At 40.1% G+C, this 18,470-nt stretch overlaps 2 protein-coding genes across 4 annotated transcripts; one reads left to right on the forward strand and one right to left on the reverse strand.

Moving 5' to 3' along the window:
• Positions 1-431: 431 nt before the first annotated feature.
• Positions 432-14,197, reverse strand: trim24 (tripartite motif containing 24). Of its 2 annotated transcripts, none has more exons than XM_083935606.1 (19): positions 13,463-14,197; positions 12,317-12,435; positions 12,039-12,186; positions 10,526-10,658; positions 10,149-10,265; positions 9,413-9,527; positions 9,171-9,317; positions 8,953-9,067; positions 8,370-8,509; positions 7,227-7,490; positions 6,409-6,531; positions 6,117-6,267; positions 5,943-6,000; positions 5,437-5,563; positions 3,839-4,134; positions 2,805-2,916; positions 2,551-2,625; positions 2,040-2,201; positions 432-1,830 (listed from the first exon to the last, which is right to left on the reverse strand). In XM_083935606.1, the coding sequence occupies exons 1-19, from the start codon at positions 13,734-13,736 to the stop codon at positions 1,264-1,266; spliced, it is 3,243 nt and encodes a 1,080-aa protein (XP_083791732.1). In that variant the 5' UTR covers positions 13,737-14,197; the 3' UTR covers positions 432-1,263. The 2 variants fall into 2 exon arrangements, with proteins under 2 accessions (XP_083791732.1, XP_083791731.1); XM_083935605.1 differs by having other exon boundaries at positions 7,227-7,508.
• An 805-nt stretch (positions 14,198-15,002) lies between these two features.
• Positions 15,003-17,349, forward strand: LOC310962360 (aldo-keto reductase family 1 member D1-like; the record flags this gene model as incomplete). Of its 2 annotated transcripts, XM_083934799.1 has the most annotated exons (9): positions 15,003-15,101; positions 15,282-15,449; positions 15,565-15,681; positions 15,821-15,898; positions 16,240-16,362; positions 16,606-16,715; positions 16,817-16,982; positions 17,104-17,186; positions 17,279-17,349. In XM_083934799.1, 9 exons carry the CDS (start codon positions 15,003-15,005, stop codon positions 17,319-17,321), a joined length of 987 nt encoding a protein of 328 aa, XP_083790925.1. In that variant the 3' UTR covers positions 17,322-17,349. The 2 variants fall into 2 exon arrangements, with proteins under 2 accessions (XP_083790925.1, XP_083790926.1); XM_083934800.1 differs by lacking the exon at positions 16,240-16,362 and having other exon boundaries at positions 15,009-15,101.
• Between the last annotated feature and the right edge of the window lie 1,121 nt (positions 17,350-18,470).

Raw genomic sequence — 18,470 nt, forward strand, 5'->3', positions numbered from 1 at the left:
AGTAAATATAAGTGATTGATATATTATAAATTATAATTTTATATACGCTTACTGTAAATAATTAAATACTACTTGAGAAGAGGTGGGATTAAATAAGTTATACTTCCTCCAACTCCTTTTCGAATGTGAATCTATTTCTTTGCTTAAATGATTTTGGATGCGTTTTTCTATTTTGTGTTTGATTATTTGTCATCTGCCTGCAACGGTACAATCATTCAAGCATTTTCCATTATTATTTTCAGCATTTTACATAAAGTCAAAAGAGAAAAAGGAAACTGAATAAAGATGACAGTAGTGGAAGCAAAGCACAACTCAGACTTGTAACCCTGTTTATTACAAAGATTGTAAATGAAGGTGTTTTCAATGAATAATAAAAGCACTGATTTAGGGCAAAATTCATCTATATCGAAGTGTGACTCATTATTTTCACCTCAAGTGAGTTAATGGCCATTCAGGAAGGTTAACAGAGGCTGTCAAAAAGAAAACCTTGTTTCTTGACTAATTACACGCTGTTATAACTTTCAGTGAGGGAAACCACCAACACAATAAGGCTTATAATCTTAGAAGTAATCATGCTGCAGAAGGGCCAAGGACACAGTGCTGAAGGATGATGAGAAAGTCATAATCGTGTCTCTGAATTATCTAAAAGTGATAACAGTAAAGTCAATAAAGTCTGAAGAATTGTTCTGATAAAAACCAACAAGGCTGTTGCATGATAAAACATTGCTGGGATTCAGGGGGGATAAGAGGCCTAAAACTGGCAACACAGACATGAAACTGTAGGCTACAGTATATACAGCAGCTCTATATGTTGAATAAAAAGCATCAATACAATAATAAAATAAAAAAATGCTATTGCAATAAAACAATTTCATCATGAGCCAAATGGCTAGTACAAATTAGCCAAAGTCTATAAACACAATCATAGAGGCGTTCATATTTAAGACATCTCGCATGCATTAATAATCCCACATTTTCTTTTCTTATGGTGATGACGATAATTTACATATAATCTTATCTGCAAACAATATCTTATGTGTGCTTTTTAGTGTCATCATCACAGAAATCCCTTCATTGTGCATCTACAGCATGACCGCTACTAATGAAGTCTATTTAGTAAAGCAGTAGCTCTTTTTCCTATTGCAAATATAACATTATTTAAAAAATTGTCTGAATGCAGCAAATGTCGGTCCCCACTGGGGCCATTTCTGTGGAAGACTGAAATCATCCATCTTTTCTACAGTTTCTCTCCTGCAGTCCTATCTATTCCCCCTTCTCCTCCTCTTTGGCTGTGTTTGTGGGAGGCGACTCCTTCTCCTGGCTTACGGTTGGATCCACAGTCGTGTCTGAAGGGAGCTGAGGGCTCTCCTCTTTTGGTGAGCTGGGAGCAACTTCGTCTTTTGTTTCGCTATCGGCAGCCGGAGAGCTTTCCACCTCCTTCGCAGGACTCTTCTCTTCCTGCTTTTCCTCTGCAGGAGGCTCCTCTCCCTTCACAGCTTCTATATTTTCATCCGTTCCCTTTTCACTCGTGTCAGTCACCTTCTCCTCTGTTTCGGGCTTTTCTTCCTCCGCTGGGGCTGCCGCTTCTTCCAGAGGAAGCAAGTCCTCCTCCACAGGGGGGATTCCTTTCCCTGCAGGACTTGGTGGTTCTTCGATGGGAGCCATGCCTTCCTCCGTCAGCTCTTCCTCTTCATCTATCTCGTCCTCCAGAGGAGGGATCATCTGCTCTTCCCTCCCTCCGGGGAAGACCCTATCTGGGTAGACTAGTTTCAGCTGTTCCTCAAAGTAGTCCTCCAAGTACAAGCCTGCACTCCCCACTTCTGAGGTGGACTGTACGATCAGTGCAAAAAAACAGAAGAGAGAATTAAAAAGGTGGCCATTAAAACAATTGATCAACTGCCAATGAGCAGAAAATGTGTTATGTCATGAATAAAGAAACACTGTGTAGCACATATTTTTGGCATTAGCCATACTACAAATATTTTGCAGATAGCTGGTTCATTTCCTAAAATAGACATTTCATATAAAGCGATGTTTACCTTGTAGTACTTTGCACAGTTGAAAAATATGAGCCGGACATCTGCGACAAACTCCTCCGGACCATTATAACATTCACCTTCCTGCGACTTTGACTCCAGTTTCTTCTTGACTATTGACAAATCCATCGGCGTCTTGATCAGCTCCTTGTACTTTCTTGTCTCCTACATTAGAAAAACAGTCAAAGTTAAGCACCTAATACAACTGATATGAATAACAGGTGATCTCTCAAACACTAATAGCCACTTTCAAACACAGTTTTCATACTAGAACAACTATTACAACCAAATTAAATATCATTACCTTTACTTATACTAGTTCTATGATTACAACTCTTGTGAGAGACTTCACAAATGTATTGGTTTCTGGTGGCAAGCAAACACTTTCAATAATGATTTAAAATAACAATAAAAGTAATATTATTATAAAAAAATCGGTGTTGGTGTTGACATCCGCTGAGGTTTTCCTGTAAAAACAACTTTTACTATGACTTGACAAGATAGAGCAACTTACTGATGGGGTCGCAGGCTGCTGGAAGTCGGTACTGAAATCATTGCAGAACAGACGTAGTAGAAGCCTCTCACACCTCTGCATATCAAAAAGAGAGCAAACATCGCAACTTACATTTAACTGAAAATGTTATGTGGAGAAAATTAAACTTGTTTGATTGGAGTTAGTGAGAAGAATAAGTATAAAAACAGAACGGCCAGGCTTTAAGTACGAAGATTACCGTGCACAGAGATGTAAAAACAGCTGAGTGAGCTTACCCTTCTTTCAACAGGTGGGTATCCTTCAGAGACAAGGTCACCTCTCCTGTCACAGTCGTACCCCATCTCGGGGGAGGCGAGGTCTCGGCAGAGCGAGCAGAACCACTCGCCGCTGTAGAGACACAGCAGGACAGGAGACGCCGTTATGACAGATGCATGGAACGGCCCATTACGGCTGAATATGATAAAATCTGTACTGTTTGTCCCCACTGTGTGTACAGACAAGACAAGGTTAGGACAGAATCCTCATCATCAGTATACATTATCTTTCTTTCTTTTTTTTTTTTTTTTTTTTAAATTGGAAGCAAGACCAATGAAACAACCAAAGAAAAACTAAAAGCTGCGTTAAATGAGCACATAGAGTGTACGAGTTATGACACATTATCACCTGCGGTAGTGCTCTTGGAGTTTGATGACAAGAAATGTAATAATTTTACATTCACAATATTTTCCTTAATTTGTTTACCTTGTTTTTCATATGAACCGCCACGTTCAAGATGACAAATATTAACACCGCAAAAATATATAATTGAAAGTCTAATCTTTAAACTATAATAAAACAATAAGCACCTCCTATCCTACCTACCCACAGTATAATAACTATGTAAGAAATCCGCTTTTTAAATCATTTATAGAACTTTTTCTTTTTCCCCTCAATGATTGGACGTACTTCTCAGATGAGACAATCTTGGACATCATTGGCAATAAAGTTAATAGTTATGCTTTCAAGTTCAGGATCAATATTTTAAAAAGGCAAGCTCTTGTGCTTTCCACCACCACAGTAATCTTAATGTAAAACACTTAATGTTGATACAACTGGCTAATTAATAACACTGAAACAGCTTTAAATTACAGAATATAATAAAGATGCTGGTGGACGGTATGGGAAAGCTATGATAAATGATAAATCATTTTCAAAGATAAAATGTAGACAGGCTTCAAAGCAGCAATAATGACTTTAAATATATTCATTTGCACTATTTTAATCATCATTTTAAAAAAAACGTAGAATTGAGAGACAACCCGTCTCTCACCTTGGGGATTCATTCAGAGCAGGTATGTGGCAGGTCAGATGAAAGACTTTGGGACATTTGTCGCAACAGAGAAGCTCCCCTCCGTTCTGACAGACGGCGCACCAGTCCTCGTTAGGATCTTCTTCCGGCTCTGCTCTCTTTTCAGACTCTGGCTGTGCTGTGGGCTGTGGACGCTGCTCTTTCCCAGACTGTGATACAGGGGCTGGGACTGGGACCGGCACCTTTATCTGCTGCCGAGGCTTCGACTGAGCCCCGGTGCTGCTGTCGGGAAGGCTGGACCCCACACTGGACTGCACCTGCAGGCCAAGAAAATGTGGAATATACAGGTGAATCTCAAAACAAAAATTTAATATCGTGGAAAAGTAAAAAGTCTTTTTACGTAATTTAATTCAAAAAGCGAAACTTTCATATATTATAGATTGATTACACATGAAGTGAAATATTTCAAGCCTTTTTTTGTTTTCATTTCGATGATTAAGGCTTACAGCTCATGAAAATCAAAAATGTCATGAGTAGTTCATAAGATCAATCAAAAAAGGATTAAGTACACAGAACTGTCCAACTCCTGAAAGTATTTCATTTATGCACTCGATACTTTCGGTTTGGGCTCCATTGCCCGAACTAGATAGATTCTCGATGGGGTCATGGTCATGCGAGGTGGCCGGCCAATCAAGCACAGTCATACAATGGTCAGCAAACCACTTACTAATAGTTTTAGCAATGTGGGCAGGTGCAAAGTCCTGCTGGAAAAAGAAATCATCATTTCCATAAAGCCTGTCAGCAGACAGAAGCATAAAGTGCTCTAAAATCGTTAGGAGTTAGTAGGAGAAGGAGAAGTAGTTAGGAGCAGGATGTAAAAAGATTTCAAAGGCTTTAACTATCCCTCTGAGAACCATTCAGAGTATTGTCCAGAAGTGGAAGGCATATGGATCTTGACACTTGAAATTGCAGGTGGTTCACCTTCCAGCATGACAACGACCCAAAACACACCGCCAGAAAAACACCACAGTGGCTAAAGGACAGGAAGGTGAATGTTCTAGAGTGGCCTAGTCAGGGCCCTGACTTTAGCAATGGTCTTCTGTTGCTTACCCTTCTTGTAGAGGGTGTCAATGAGTGTTTTCCGGAAAAGTGTTAAGTCAGCAGTCTTTCCCATCGCTGTGGTTGTGTGAACTGAGAAATGCATGGTATTTAAACTGTAATAATATTGATTCAAACTTAAAACTTTGCATGTAAGGAGTGTGGAATATATACAATTTCACTTTTGGAAATGACAGACAAAAAATAAATTTTCACGATGTTTTAATTTTTTTTAGATGTATGAGAGTGATACGACGTTAGATGTTTGGTTGCCTTCGATCATTTTTGTTATCCTTGTTTTATAGCTGTATGTCTATTTCTGTGTATTCATATTGAGAGCGGACAAAAGCCGCAGTCAAATTCCTTGCATGTGTTACGCTTACTTGGCCATTAAAGTTGTTTCTGATACAATAGCACAGAGAAACAAAACCCAGGCAGTGGGAAAGTGAGCTACATTTGCAAACACAATGCTAGGTTTACTAAGATATTCTGGGCTCATGTAATGCCGCTCATTCTCTTACAAATCGAACTTCGTCCTCGTCCTCTGGTTCGTCCTTGATGACGATGACGGGCCCCGGCGATAACCTTCTTCGTCGCTTGGCTGAGGGGGCTGAAGGAGGCTCAGACGTCTGCCTCCAGGAAGCCGTCCTTCAACAAACAGATTGATAAGAGAGGAGAAGGAAAGATTTTGACCATGACATAGTTAAAAAAAGACACAGGGGCCTTGCTTACATGCAGTGTTTTGGAAGATCAGACAGTGTTATTAAACACTGTCCTCTGAATCACTCAAAAACAAGTCATTTCAGTGTTGCACGTAGGCTTTAATCAAATATCAAATGCTGCAAAGTAGCACTTCCCATAGGTCTATCTAGTTAACAAGCATAGATTCAAAGTAACATTAAGGAAAAAGATTAGTCATAATCTGTGCCAGAGACAGTGAACTAAATAGTTTAACACACGTTCATAAAAATGAACCGTGGGAGGAGGGGAGGACGTGATGAGGACAAATTTTAGCGTCTTTTCTTACCCTGTGCTTCTGTCTGAAGAAGACGGTTTGGCCATCGGGGAGTTCTGCCTTGCTTGAACTTGTGAGAAGAAGAAAGGGAAATGTTTAAGGTTTGGGAGTCATGATGAAAAGTTTTATTAAAGAATCATTTTCCTATCATTAGAGCTGTTGCTACATTAGACCATTTATAATGACCTGCTATGTGATTAAAGGTGCTTGTTTTGTCCGCGGTTGCTGAAGCTAGACTTGGAGCGAAGGTTTGGGGTTTGGGAATAGAGATGGTGATAGAGGGGACAGATCCGCCGGCCTCACTCCTCTTCAGTAAGGAGGACTCCGCTAGGCCCCGCTTTGAGAAAACAATAACGAAAACAGGGTATGATTATGGCTTCAAAAAAGTTACAGAAAATAAAGTCCAAACAATAAGTTCTCTCTCCGCCATAATGTGAAACTCTTGTAAGGTCCCTCTCCATTCTCCTCTCCTACCAACCTGATGTAGTGACATCTGTGCAGCTGCTCCGGCAGACAGAGGCTGCGGGTAGCGGGATGTTCCCTGCAACACCTCCATGGGTTTCGGAGGAAAGCCGGAGCGTTGGATCAGATCTCTCAGAGACTTGAGGTAGAAAAATAAATTGTTGTTGAAAGAATAGTTTAGGTTAAAAAAACTAGAAGTCACTTTGTCTGATTGAAGCCAGAAACAGTAGGTGTTAAAAAAATGCTTATACCATGATCTGTGTGAATGCTCGATTCTGATTGGCTGCAGGGTGTCCATTAAAACGTGGTAATGGGCTCTTCCTAAATAGTTTCAGTAAAACTATCTGTCTATCTGTTACATTAAAGCAAACACTTTTCTTTTGTAATCATAAAATGCTCCAAATAAACGCCCAAAAAAAACCCAGGTGTTAAAACTCATCAATATTTAATTCTCATATATTTCTGATAAAAGTCTGACCAATGATTTTATTTGGTCAGAAGTGGAACCTCTTACTGGCAAATCCTGGGAATGGTCGATCTCCCTCGAATTTGCTAGTAGGAGGCTCACTTGACAGGCATTCCAGTGCACTTTGCCTAGTTGAAGGTCCCAAAATTTGGACTTCCCATAGCACTTAAACGCAGCATTTCTCTCTCAACGCACATGTCGGAGGACAGGCAGGGGGCAGAGGGTGGGAATTTTGAAGGGAGAGCTGAGTGCTTTTTAAGAATTGCTTTAACGTGCCTCCATTTACAAAATTTTAGCAAAATGTTAAGAAGCTAACATCTCGTTTAAAACACACTGATAGTCTCGTCTTTCTACCTGCTCTAACCAACCTGAGCAGCCGGGTATCCTGTGTTGTGAAGCATGGATGATGTGGGGCTTCTAGGGTTGGGGTGGGAGCTTCCGTATCTGCGTCCAGGCTGTCCCATGCTGGGGGGGACTTGGGAAGGGGAGGAGCCACCATGGATGGGTCTGGTTGTGGGTGGAGGTCCGGGGGGTCCAGGAGGTCCAGGGGGTCCCGGGGGTCCTGGGGGTCCTGGGAGCCTGACACCTTGGTACCAGGACCAGTAGTTGGGAGGAGCGTGCCTGTGGGGATGCTGAGAAATCTTGTCCACCTTAGACATTGGAATAAGAGATGTCTATCAATGAAATAAATAAAAAAAATAAGTGCATACTACTTAGTAACAGCAGTGAGCAAAAAGTAAAAACAATGATCGAACAAATATGATCAGAACAGTGGCTTTGTATTTTTTTTACTAGGGCTGGGACTTTAACACATTAATTATGATTAATTAATTACAGAAAAAATAACGCAACAAAAAAAATAAGGCAATTAATCGCAATTTATTTTTGTGCGGAACGTTGCTCATTGCACAAGTTCTCGCCCGACCCCTAATACTGACGCACAGGACGCAACACGAGAGAAATGAAACTGATGAGGAGCGAGATGAGCTGTTGCTGGGTTCAGTGGGCGGACATTTGACTTAAGTTCAGTTCAGACCAAAGTCTTGCAACGCAACCACTTGCAACTACTTGCAACGTGCAGGTCTGCAACGTTCTGAAACCGCTCAGACCAATGCGTTGAGACGAGACTTTTCAGGCATTTTTTTCATAGCTGGATATAATATGTAGCATTATAAAATATAAATGAGGACAGAGATAGTGAGATACTTGCTACAGCTGCATTTATACAGAGATGAAACTGATTCACTGCTCTGTTCTGGAGTCCTGCGCTCGCTCTCCTTACTCATTGTATTGCTCGCTCGGCCCTCTCTCTCTGTCTCTCTCACACGCACATTGAGCCTTCGTTCATAACGACCTTTTTAACCAGCTGACAGTTTGTCAGTGACTTGACCAGCGGACTTTGCTAAGACTTGATTGGCTGTTGAAACAGCTCTCTCTCTCTCTCTCTCTCTCTCTCTAAACAAATGAACTTGAAAGGGTACCAAAACTACTGACAGGGATGAGAATCCTACCTGCATCTGGAGCTGAGCCAGCGTGCTCTGTCGCTGCTGAGCTGAGACTGAGAGACCTCCAGCGGGTGCCTCTGCGCTGGGGCCTGCCTGGTGGTTGGTGATGGGCGGCCGGCCCGGACCCCTTTCTACAATCAAAGAACCTGGAGAAAATAAGCAAAAATAAATCAAGAAGTGTAACCCAGTTCTCTGGTTAGGAGGGGTAATCACCCAGGTCATTAGACAAAGACGTTACCATGTCAGTTCAGCTTAAAATAGGACTCTAAGATTGTCAGACTCACATGGAAAGTTTAAGAAAAAAGGATCAGAATCGATGCAGGAGAAGCAGCGATATCACTTTTATTTGTTCCGCCTGTTCTGTTTTATCCAAACCTGGTGCCTACATCTGACCCCAAACGCAACTCAATCGCGCACACACACACTTATTACTGTATTTTGTATTTTGATGCTTTGCCTTGGTAATATTGTTTTTCCTCTGAACTTACATGCCAATAAAGCCGTTTTGAACTGAATACGGATTCTACAATCTGTGAGCAATCAAAAATCATTGCTGCTCGACTCACGTGAGTTAAAGTGCAAGTCTTACCGAGGTCTACATTCGTGGCCCAGAAACCAGAGCGACACTGAAAGCGAACAGAGCTCTGGGGGACGATGGAGGGATTACAGCTTGCTTTCATCAGATGATGGATCTGAAAAAGGATCTAGGTGACAAAAAAACACAGAGGTTATAAAAGGATTGTCGGCTTTTGTCAGATCACTCTGTAAAGTCATTCAAAATGGGTGTTTGATGTTAAAGTCACTCACCAGTCTCTTGCAGTACAGCAGGGCTGTTCCACTATGGCTGGCTGTAGCCCATTTGGTGAAGCTTATGACATGGTCTAGGTGCCTGGTCAGAGAGTTGACGTCCTCTTGCTGCTTTTTTAAACCCAGCTCATGGTCCCTAGTCATAGCCTAGAAGTAAATGTGTGCATGAATGGTCAGGAAAAAATATTATAAATGTCATAATTGCCTTTGAAAGGTCATTAAATGATACAGATGGGACATACATCAAGTTGGTTAACCAGAATCTTTCCCTTCCTGTTGATCTCCATAATCAAGTTACAGATGGACTTCTTTATTTCATTCGTGACAGCCTTCCGGTTTTCTTCAACTTGCTGGAGTCTGTGAAAATCAATTTGAATATAATGCATCACATTAAGTGATGAGTTGGAATTAAATTGGCATCAAATTGTCTAAAACCTAAGCAGTACGCACCTACTTAATACACAGTAACTCTTAAGCCCAGTTCAGACCAAAAATTTGTGACGAGACGAGTTGAAACCAGTTCACACCAGTGAGACGAGTGGCGACGGTGCATCATCTCCATAGCAACACCTCTCTGTATTTCTGTTCTAACATCAACTTCAATTAAAAATAACGTTTAATTTTGTTGATTCACTGCTTTGTTCACGATTACGTCGCTCGACCCGCTCCCTCTCCATCTCTTTCTCTCTTGCACGCACCTTGCGCCTCCGTCCATATCTAAGACTTAATTGGCTGTTGAAACAGGTGACATGTTTTCCGTTCTAAAACCAGCTGCTGGCGAGTTGAAAAGCTGAATCGAAGGAGACAAAATCAATCAGTTTGAGTCCAGACGAGACGAGTTCACACCGCTTCAACTTTTACCTGCAACGTTCTCAAACGGTTTCGTCTCGTAGCAAAATCTTTAGTCTGAACTGGGCTTTAGTATTCCATGGGAACCAATCTGTCACAATTCTAATATAAACAAGAGGAGAACTTTACCCAGTGCTGATACAGCTGGACACGTCCTCGATGGTCTTTCTTTTCTCTTGCAACTGCTGCGTCATGTTCTCCAGATACTGCCTGTGGTTCCTGTACGCATCCTCCAAAAACTGGTAGCTGGACATAAATGATACATGCATTAATGATTGAAAGCTTATTGTTAAAGCACTGCTCTTGTTTTTTTTTCAGCCCAGTTCAATTCAGTCCATCACCAACGAGGCTTTTAATAATATGACTGGTTTTGACATTAATAAAAATGACTATTAAGCTCTTGCAGCTGTTATCGTCAAACATTGCAGAAAAATGATTTGCTTAACAAGCTGAATCACCATTGCCAACTGTAGAGAATCTATATTTATACATCTAGGGCAGCCTACTTGTGATCCTTGTGCTTAAGCAGCTGACAGTCCCGACAGGTGAGTCGGTCACACGTCTCACAGAACAGCTTCAGAGGCTCCTGCTTGTGGATGTCACAAAACACAGGTTTCTGTGTGGAGATACCTAATGCTTCTGGGATAGGGTTAAGAACATAGAGAAATGTAAAGTAAGCTTATGTCAACTTAAAATTTTGCTCAGCTTTTTAAAATACCATCATTATATGACATCTCGCAGAGGTGGAACGACTACTTGATAATTGTACTTGAGTACTGTTACTTTAGAGAGTTTTTACTCTCAAGTTAAAGTACTTGTGTACTTAAATAAAAGTACAAAGAACATATTTAGGGCTCTATCTCCAAACAGATTCAAAGTGACACACAGCGCTGAGTCATTTCTAGTTTTAAAATTACGCAATTGTTCCTAAATGAACTTGCACCATGCACTAAATAGGGCCCTTATAAATAGGACCACAAAATAAATTTAATTTAATCAGCGATAAGACCCTCTTCTATCCTAATCAACATTAAATACCATAACTATTGACAACATTTTGGAGCCTGTGCATAAAACAGTCCTCAGTGTAGTTTTATTGGAATTAACCAGAAAAGAGACCAAACTCAGACAATTAAACAAAAATGAATGACAAAAAAAAGAGCTATGGAAACCACGGCTACATATTAAATAGCCTGAACTTCTTTTTAGATTCAACAGCTGAATTAAACATCATCAAGGTAGACAATGTGGACATAGGCTTATAAAACAAAATTCCACAGCAGGTTCAGATTCAAGTTAGATGCAACCTATGCCTTGTACAATAATGCTAATGCTACAGTAATTGCAACCAACAACTATAACCACTAACATTTAGTGCTAGCCCCGGTCTGTGAACTTGGCCAGTTAACCGGACATGTATAATGTATTATTTTCCAGAATGTCAGCCGACTGCTGACTCACACCTCTAAGGAGCTCAGCCACAGACACACCAGTAGCTACTTCTCTGCTGCAGCTGAAATATCTGCTTTCTTTTGTTCTATTCTCACATACTGTACCAGGACTTTTTCACATTTTTATTTGTACTCTGTAATAAATGTGACTTTAAATGTAGTGAAGTTCAATACTACAATAAAAGTAATATTAAGATTACCCATTTAAAAAAAAGTAATACTAAAAAAAGTAGAAAAAAAATCTGACTTTGTTAGACTAAAGAGTAAATGTAATGCGTTACTTCCACCCCTGAGATCTTGACACAACAGTTTGTCTACATGTCTCAAAACTCATCCGGCGGGTAGAAAACAGCTGCCATACGTGGTCGCGCCCTTCTCTTCACTCCTTAAACATTCCAACGGCCAACTGCACCGTCTTGTTTCAAAATGTATGTGTATACAGGTATAACTCAGGTAGAGTATGTACCATGCATAATCACTACAGTACAGCATGCAACATTTAAACTATTTTAGTATAATCTTAATTCAGAGTAATTGCTATTTTCTTGCTGTGTATGACACACACTACCTGGAGACATCTCCTCCTTCTGGCGTATGGTGTGATCCCTGGTGAACTTGACCCTTTGGTGTGCCTCGATACATGTCACACACAGAAACTCCACACACTCCACGCAGTAACCTGTCGCCTCTGTGTTGTCATCACAGCTCATACACACCTGTCGAAGAAAAAACAAATGTATATCAGAAGAAAGGATGACAGAGCAAAGTCTTAGTCCTTGGAAAGTTGCGTCATGAAAACAAACTGTTGTGAAACGAATGGCTCGGAATAGGAAAGTGAGGACTGACCTGGCTGGTTTTCTCCACGGTACTGCTCGGCACCTCGGCAGAGTCCTTGACAAAGAAATTATCCAACATGTCCATCTCCCAACATTCCTGTCTGCATACTGGACATCGAACGGCACACACTAGAGCAAGAGACCACATCCACTGTTATATATCCACAACATCACTTTATTGTTCAAAAACAAACACACAGAGCTGGGTGACATGATGCTTAAAAATCACCTAGAATTTGAATATAATAGATAGATTTGGGCGATAGAGAGCTGTAGTACCGCCTGGGTGATTTGAGAATTAGGGGTTAAGAGATCTGCTGGTCTTAATGGGTGCATTTCAGTTACATTAATCACTTTTGTATGTTGTTTATGTGTCTGTTTCAGCTGAGTGACAAACAATGAATGCCTCTGACTGTTTGGTTGTGTGTGGACAAATTATGAAGGCAAAAAAAATAAATCAACTAAATCAATCACACTTTTGAGAGTCACATAAATGTCAAAAAAAGCCTTGAGATATTTGAATATGATGTAATTAATGATGATGTAATTAACATCATCCAGCCCCACATATTGGTTGCACATTCCAAAACTAAATAACATTACCTTACAAATATCGGCTGGCTGGCCCAATCTTAGTGAGATATTTGTTGCAAAAGTAATTTGTGTCTTTGTGAACGAAAAAACGTTTAAGCGTGCGTTACTCGTAGAGGCAGATTCAAGCAGTTGTACTTGTTGACTTGTATTTGTACAATAGAAATATCCAAGAAAGAGAAAATGTTCTACAGGTGTTCAACTCTCACTGTTCGCATTCACATGCTGATTTGCAGATGTGCAAATTTTGTCCAGGACTTCACATTATTTGATGCAGCTGGGTAAATGTGTTTTGCACCACATTTACTGTAAATAAGGTGGCCAAAATGTCAGTCTAGGACTTTCCTTTTTTGTGACTTATAAAACAGGAAGGTGTAACTGTATTGTTGGGTTTGTGGGAGGAAAAAATAATTTTCCTCTGTGACTACGCATGCATTGTTGCCCATGTGTCTCTTCTACAACTACAAATGAATTATGCGACAAATTGACTTCCATTGCCCAACCTGATATAAAAAGCCACAGCTACATCAATTCCATCATAGCGGCTACAAGACACTTTTCTTACATGATTTGTTGTTGTCGACATGACCTTGCGCGTCACGCCTCGGGTCAGCACTCCTGAGGGGGATAGGGAGACACCTCTTGCAGAAAGAGTGCAGACAGGGCAGAAGTTTGGGCTCTCTGTTGTGGAAACTCAACTTGCAGACGGGACAGGTATCCATGAGCCCGAAGGTGCCTTGCAGCTTCAGCCTCTCACCCTCGGCTGGCAAACTTTCCGCCTCATTTTCCACGATAATGACAATGTCGTCGTTGTCAACATTTTCGGCACTTTCATCCATTTTTCTTCTGTTGCTTCCAGAACTTTCCTTTTCAACCAATCAATGTTAGCGTTTCGATTGGAAACAAAGGATAGCCTGTGATGTCCGACACTTAACGAGCCAGGCACGGAATATAAATAATAATACTATGCATTACACCATTTAAGGCGTACATCCTACAAGATGTTTTATTAAAGTGTGATGACAGTTTTAGTTGAAGTTAACCATAGAAGAAGATTGAGTGTAACTATTAATTCTTTCCGTCTCGGAAGCTAACTAAATTAGCAACGTAGCCTATTTTCATTGCACATATGCTACAAGACACAATAACTAATTAAGTGCCCGGTTTGTGGCGTTTGTTATTCAAACAGGCAAAAATCACAGCGCACAGTCACTTAATGTTGTAATTACGCCACATACATAGTATTTAGAAGCGTATTAGGTCCAAAGGAAAGGCGAGCAACTGCACTATACTCAAAACCAAACACATACCATTTATTACCCAGACGGCCCTGCGGTATTTTTAAAGCTACAGTGCCCGGCAGCGGCCAAACTGCCGGGCACTGTAGAAAACAAAACAAAAAAAAGCAACTGGGGAATCCGACTTTTCAGCATGGTTAATAAATAAATATAGGGCCCCAAATTTAAAATGCTTATTATTAATTGTATTTATTTACGTGGGAATGCGATAACGTTTTTTTCCCCCAATGAAAATCTTTATTTCACAATTGAAAAAGTACAGACAATCAGAGTGTCCATAGAAACAGACACTGACATATAAAGGGAAGGCATTAAAGAATAACATATAATATATATAAATAAAATAAAGCAAAATCCACAATCTTGTGGATGTGGAATTTTCCTCTTAGAAGCATGAGGTTTATTATGATGTAAACTGATTTGTCATCATGTTCAAATTGTGAAATAATACCTTTGGGTCTAATTGTTATGTATTGTTTAATTTTGTTGTGGACAAAGTTTTCCGTGTCCCTCATAAAAAAAAAAAAACAGATGACAATGGGTAAATACAAAATAAATGTAAAATTGTTTCCGGCTCTGCTCATCTCCACAAAAAGGGCACATTTGGAATATGATACTATTGTTCTGTACCTGTTAAATACTGTTGCTTCATCACTCTTCTCAGTTATTTGCCAGTTTTGTGTGGGAGGAGTCTTGACTTTGATCAGCAAGCAGTTAGACTGTATTTGTACCATTTGACATGTGACCTGGGTCACAGAGCCACAGAATCAGTACTGGGAACGTTTGGCCAAGAGAACTAACACTGTGATGAGCATGGACTTGACAGCTGAGAGCCACTCCATTCCTCTGATTGATGGAAACAGCATACCTTTAATAGGACTGGGAACTTATGGGGATCCTCGCACGGTAAGACCTTTTTATACAGTCTATGAGTAAGACATTATTTAGCCATATTGCTTATAAGCCTAGGACATAAATTAATAATTTACCTGCAAGTCACAAAGACAATTTCACTTACTTTGTTTTCTTGAAAGATATTATTCACTTGTAAGGTATTGTTGCATGTTTTTTTGGTTTTTTTGATAGACCCCCAAAGGGACTGCATATGAATCAGTCAAAGTGGCCATTGAAACAGGGTACAGACACCTTGATGGGGCTTTGGTCTATTTCAATGAACATGAGGTGGGACAAGCTATAAGGGAGAAAATTGCAGACGGAACTGTGAAGAGAGAGGATATCTTCTACTGTGGAAAGGTTTGAAAAGTTCCCTTGTTTGTGTGAAGTGTAAAGGTCTGACCAAAAATGGCTACAGAGACTGCTATACTTTTTCAACAACAAATGCCTTTTTTCATCCGCACTGATTATGCAGTTGTGGAACACATTCCATCCTCCAGAATTGGTTCGACCTGCTTTGGAGAAAACTTTGAAGACACTGCAGCTGGATTATGTCGACCTCTATATTGTAGAAATGCCCACAGCCTTCAAGGTATAATGTTGCATGAAAACGACACCTGTTGAAATTTTATTAACAACGTTACATTGTTTTTCTTCATTGCATTTTATCAGGACTCATAGCTGTGAATTATTGCCTAATCCCCCTCATTGAATATTATTATTTTCTGAAGCCTGGAGATACATTTTATCCCATAGATGAGAATGGGAAACACATCTACCACAAGACAGATCTCTGTGCGACATGGGAGGTGAGACACGTTTGGTAAATCATTTGTGGAGAACATATGCTTTAACTTAATAAATCATTATGGAAATCACCAGTGCATGCTCTTTTCTCTTAAGTCTTCAAAGTCTTTCATACAAAACCATAGTAACTTCAGACTTTCTAATGCCTATTGCTCAATAAAACGTGTAGAAAGAGATACATAACATTGTTATCTGCAGTATAATGAATAACTCTATTCATCATAGATATGTGTTCAAGGACAGCAACCTAACCCACGGTCGTATCCTGTGTTGAACGCTATAAAAATGTGTTCAAAGTTCAAAGTCTAATTTGTTGCCTTTTCCCCCCCGTATTGGTGGACAGGCTTTGGAGGCCTGCAAAGATGCTGGGTTAATAAGATCTCTCGGAGTATCCAACTTCAACAAGAGACAGCTGCAGTTGATCCTTAACAAACCTGGGTTAAAACACAAGCCTGTGTCAAACCAGGTAAATACAGGATAATAAAACCTGTGTGGCAGATATACGGCAAAGATAAAACATCCAAGCTTGAATAATAGATTGAAACAAACGGCCTCAAGTCAATTAGATCATGTGCTTAAACACCACAGAACAAACTGTAAATGTGCCCTTCAGAAAGGGTTTGCCTTTATTTGGCACAAAATTACCGAAACAAACAAGATGGAATAATTCAGTCCATCATCAGCAACTAACTTTTTTTTTTTAACACAGGTTGAATGCCATCCCTATTACACTCAGCCAAAGTTGCTAGAGTTCTGCAGGCAGAATGATATCATCATTGTGGGATACAGCCCTTTGGGGACATCTAGAGATGCATCCTGGTATGAAGGGGATATGCTATAACTGAGTCATTTGCAAACATAAAGTTGGCATTTTATTGTAATTTCCTGTGTCATATTAAAATAGCACTCATTTTCAACAGGGTAAACCTAAAATGCCCCCCATTGTTGGAAGATGAGCTACTGGCATCAATTGCTAAAAAGTATAACAAGTCCACAGCCCAGGTGGCCTTAAGGTTCAACGTGCAGAGAGGAGTGGTGGTCATCCCGAAGAGCTTTAACCCTGTTCGCATAAAGGAGAACTTTCAGGTTTGTTTGTGTGAAATCACTTCAGCATGCTGGGTATAGCCTGCAAAAAAAAAAAAAAAAATTGAAAAACAGGAAATATAATATAAAATGTGTTGCGATTGATCTGTTATTAACACTGCAGATATTCGACTTCTCTCTTTCTGAGGCTGAGATGAAAGGGATTGAGGGGTTGAACAAGAATATTCGTTTTGTGGAGCTTCTCATGTGAGTAGAAGAAGTTCATACTGAGTGGTTGATGTTCTGTGGTGGTAATAAATACTGTAAATGATTATTATTTCTCTTTATTGACTCAACAGGTGGTCCGATCACCCAGAGTATCCATTTCATGATGACTACTAGATGGCCCAGATGTCAAGACTTCACTTAAATGCTTGTTAAATTTGTACGTTTCATGAAGTATTTCTGATATAGCTTATAAAGAGACTTTATTAAAGCAGACCCGATTCTCTTTATTAATGTTTTCTATTAAAATCATTTGTGAGTGTTTTAAAGACAAATGTAAATCACTGTTATAGAAACATTTAGCAATAGTGAAATTGCCCGTTTTTGTTGGATTGTTATAACAAACGGCTATTAATGAATACGGCATTTTAAATTGAGCAGTAAAGCGAATTATATCACGTATCCAGCTGAAGTCATACAACCTGTGGCAGTATGGCTGAATTTGGACATACTGTTTTTCATCGTTGTGGCAAACACTTGAAGAAATAATGCTGCCTTAAGGTGCTGTAAGAAATATTATAATTATTAGAATTAAAGTGTTCATCAGGGGACTTCTGGTGACGTCACGGACATGCCTGCAGTATAGCAGCCGAGCTACCTGGACAAAATTATAGACAAGAGTGACAACAATAATATTTTGATGCTGAAACGTTAAATATATATTCATGAAACATGAGTTCCTCCGCCGGTCAAAGGAAACAGGACAAACCCGACCCTGAGCGAGGAAAACAGGATAACAAGCCGTAATAACCGAGCCTTACTAGCAAAAACGAAGCTATCAGCAACACGTGCCACGTGTTCTCCAGTGCCGATGTATCAGCATACATCGGCACTGGAGAAGTCGAGGAAACTCCGAAAAGAACACCAAGACGGACACAACCACACCAAACTTGCCCTCGGTCGTGTTGAACAAACGGTTTGGGACACAAAAGACCAAGTGGCGGAACACGAAGAGAGAATAGGAAGACTGGAGGAAAGAATTGGGGCGACCGAGGACGTGGGAATACGAGATACCTGCTCCATCCAATAGTGTCTGCAGACCCGGAGACCTGCAATTAAGGCCCCTTGTGGTAGAACACCAAGATCTAATAGTTTGAAGCGTGGATTACTTTTAAACTTTTTAAAATGATTTTGGACTAAATAAAACACCAAGATCCAATTGTTTGTGAGGCTTGGGTTACATTTAAACTTTTTAAAAATCTTTTGAACTAAGTAAAAAGAAAAACACCGAGATCTAATTGTTTGTGAGGCTTGGAACACTTACAT

This window comes from Echiichthys vipera (assembly GCF_963691815.1).
Source record: "Echiichthys vipera genome assembly, chromosome: 20".
In the NCBI taxonomy this organism is placed as follows: Eukaryota; Metazoa; Chordata; class Actinopteri; order Perciformes; family Trachinidae; genus Echiichthys; species Echiichthys vipera.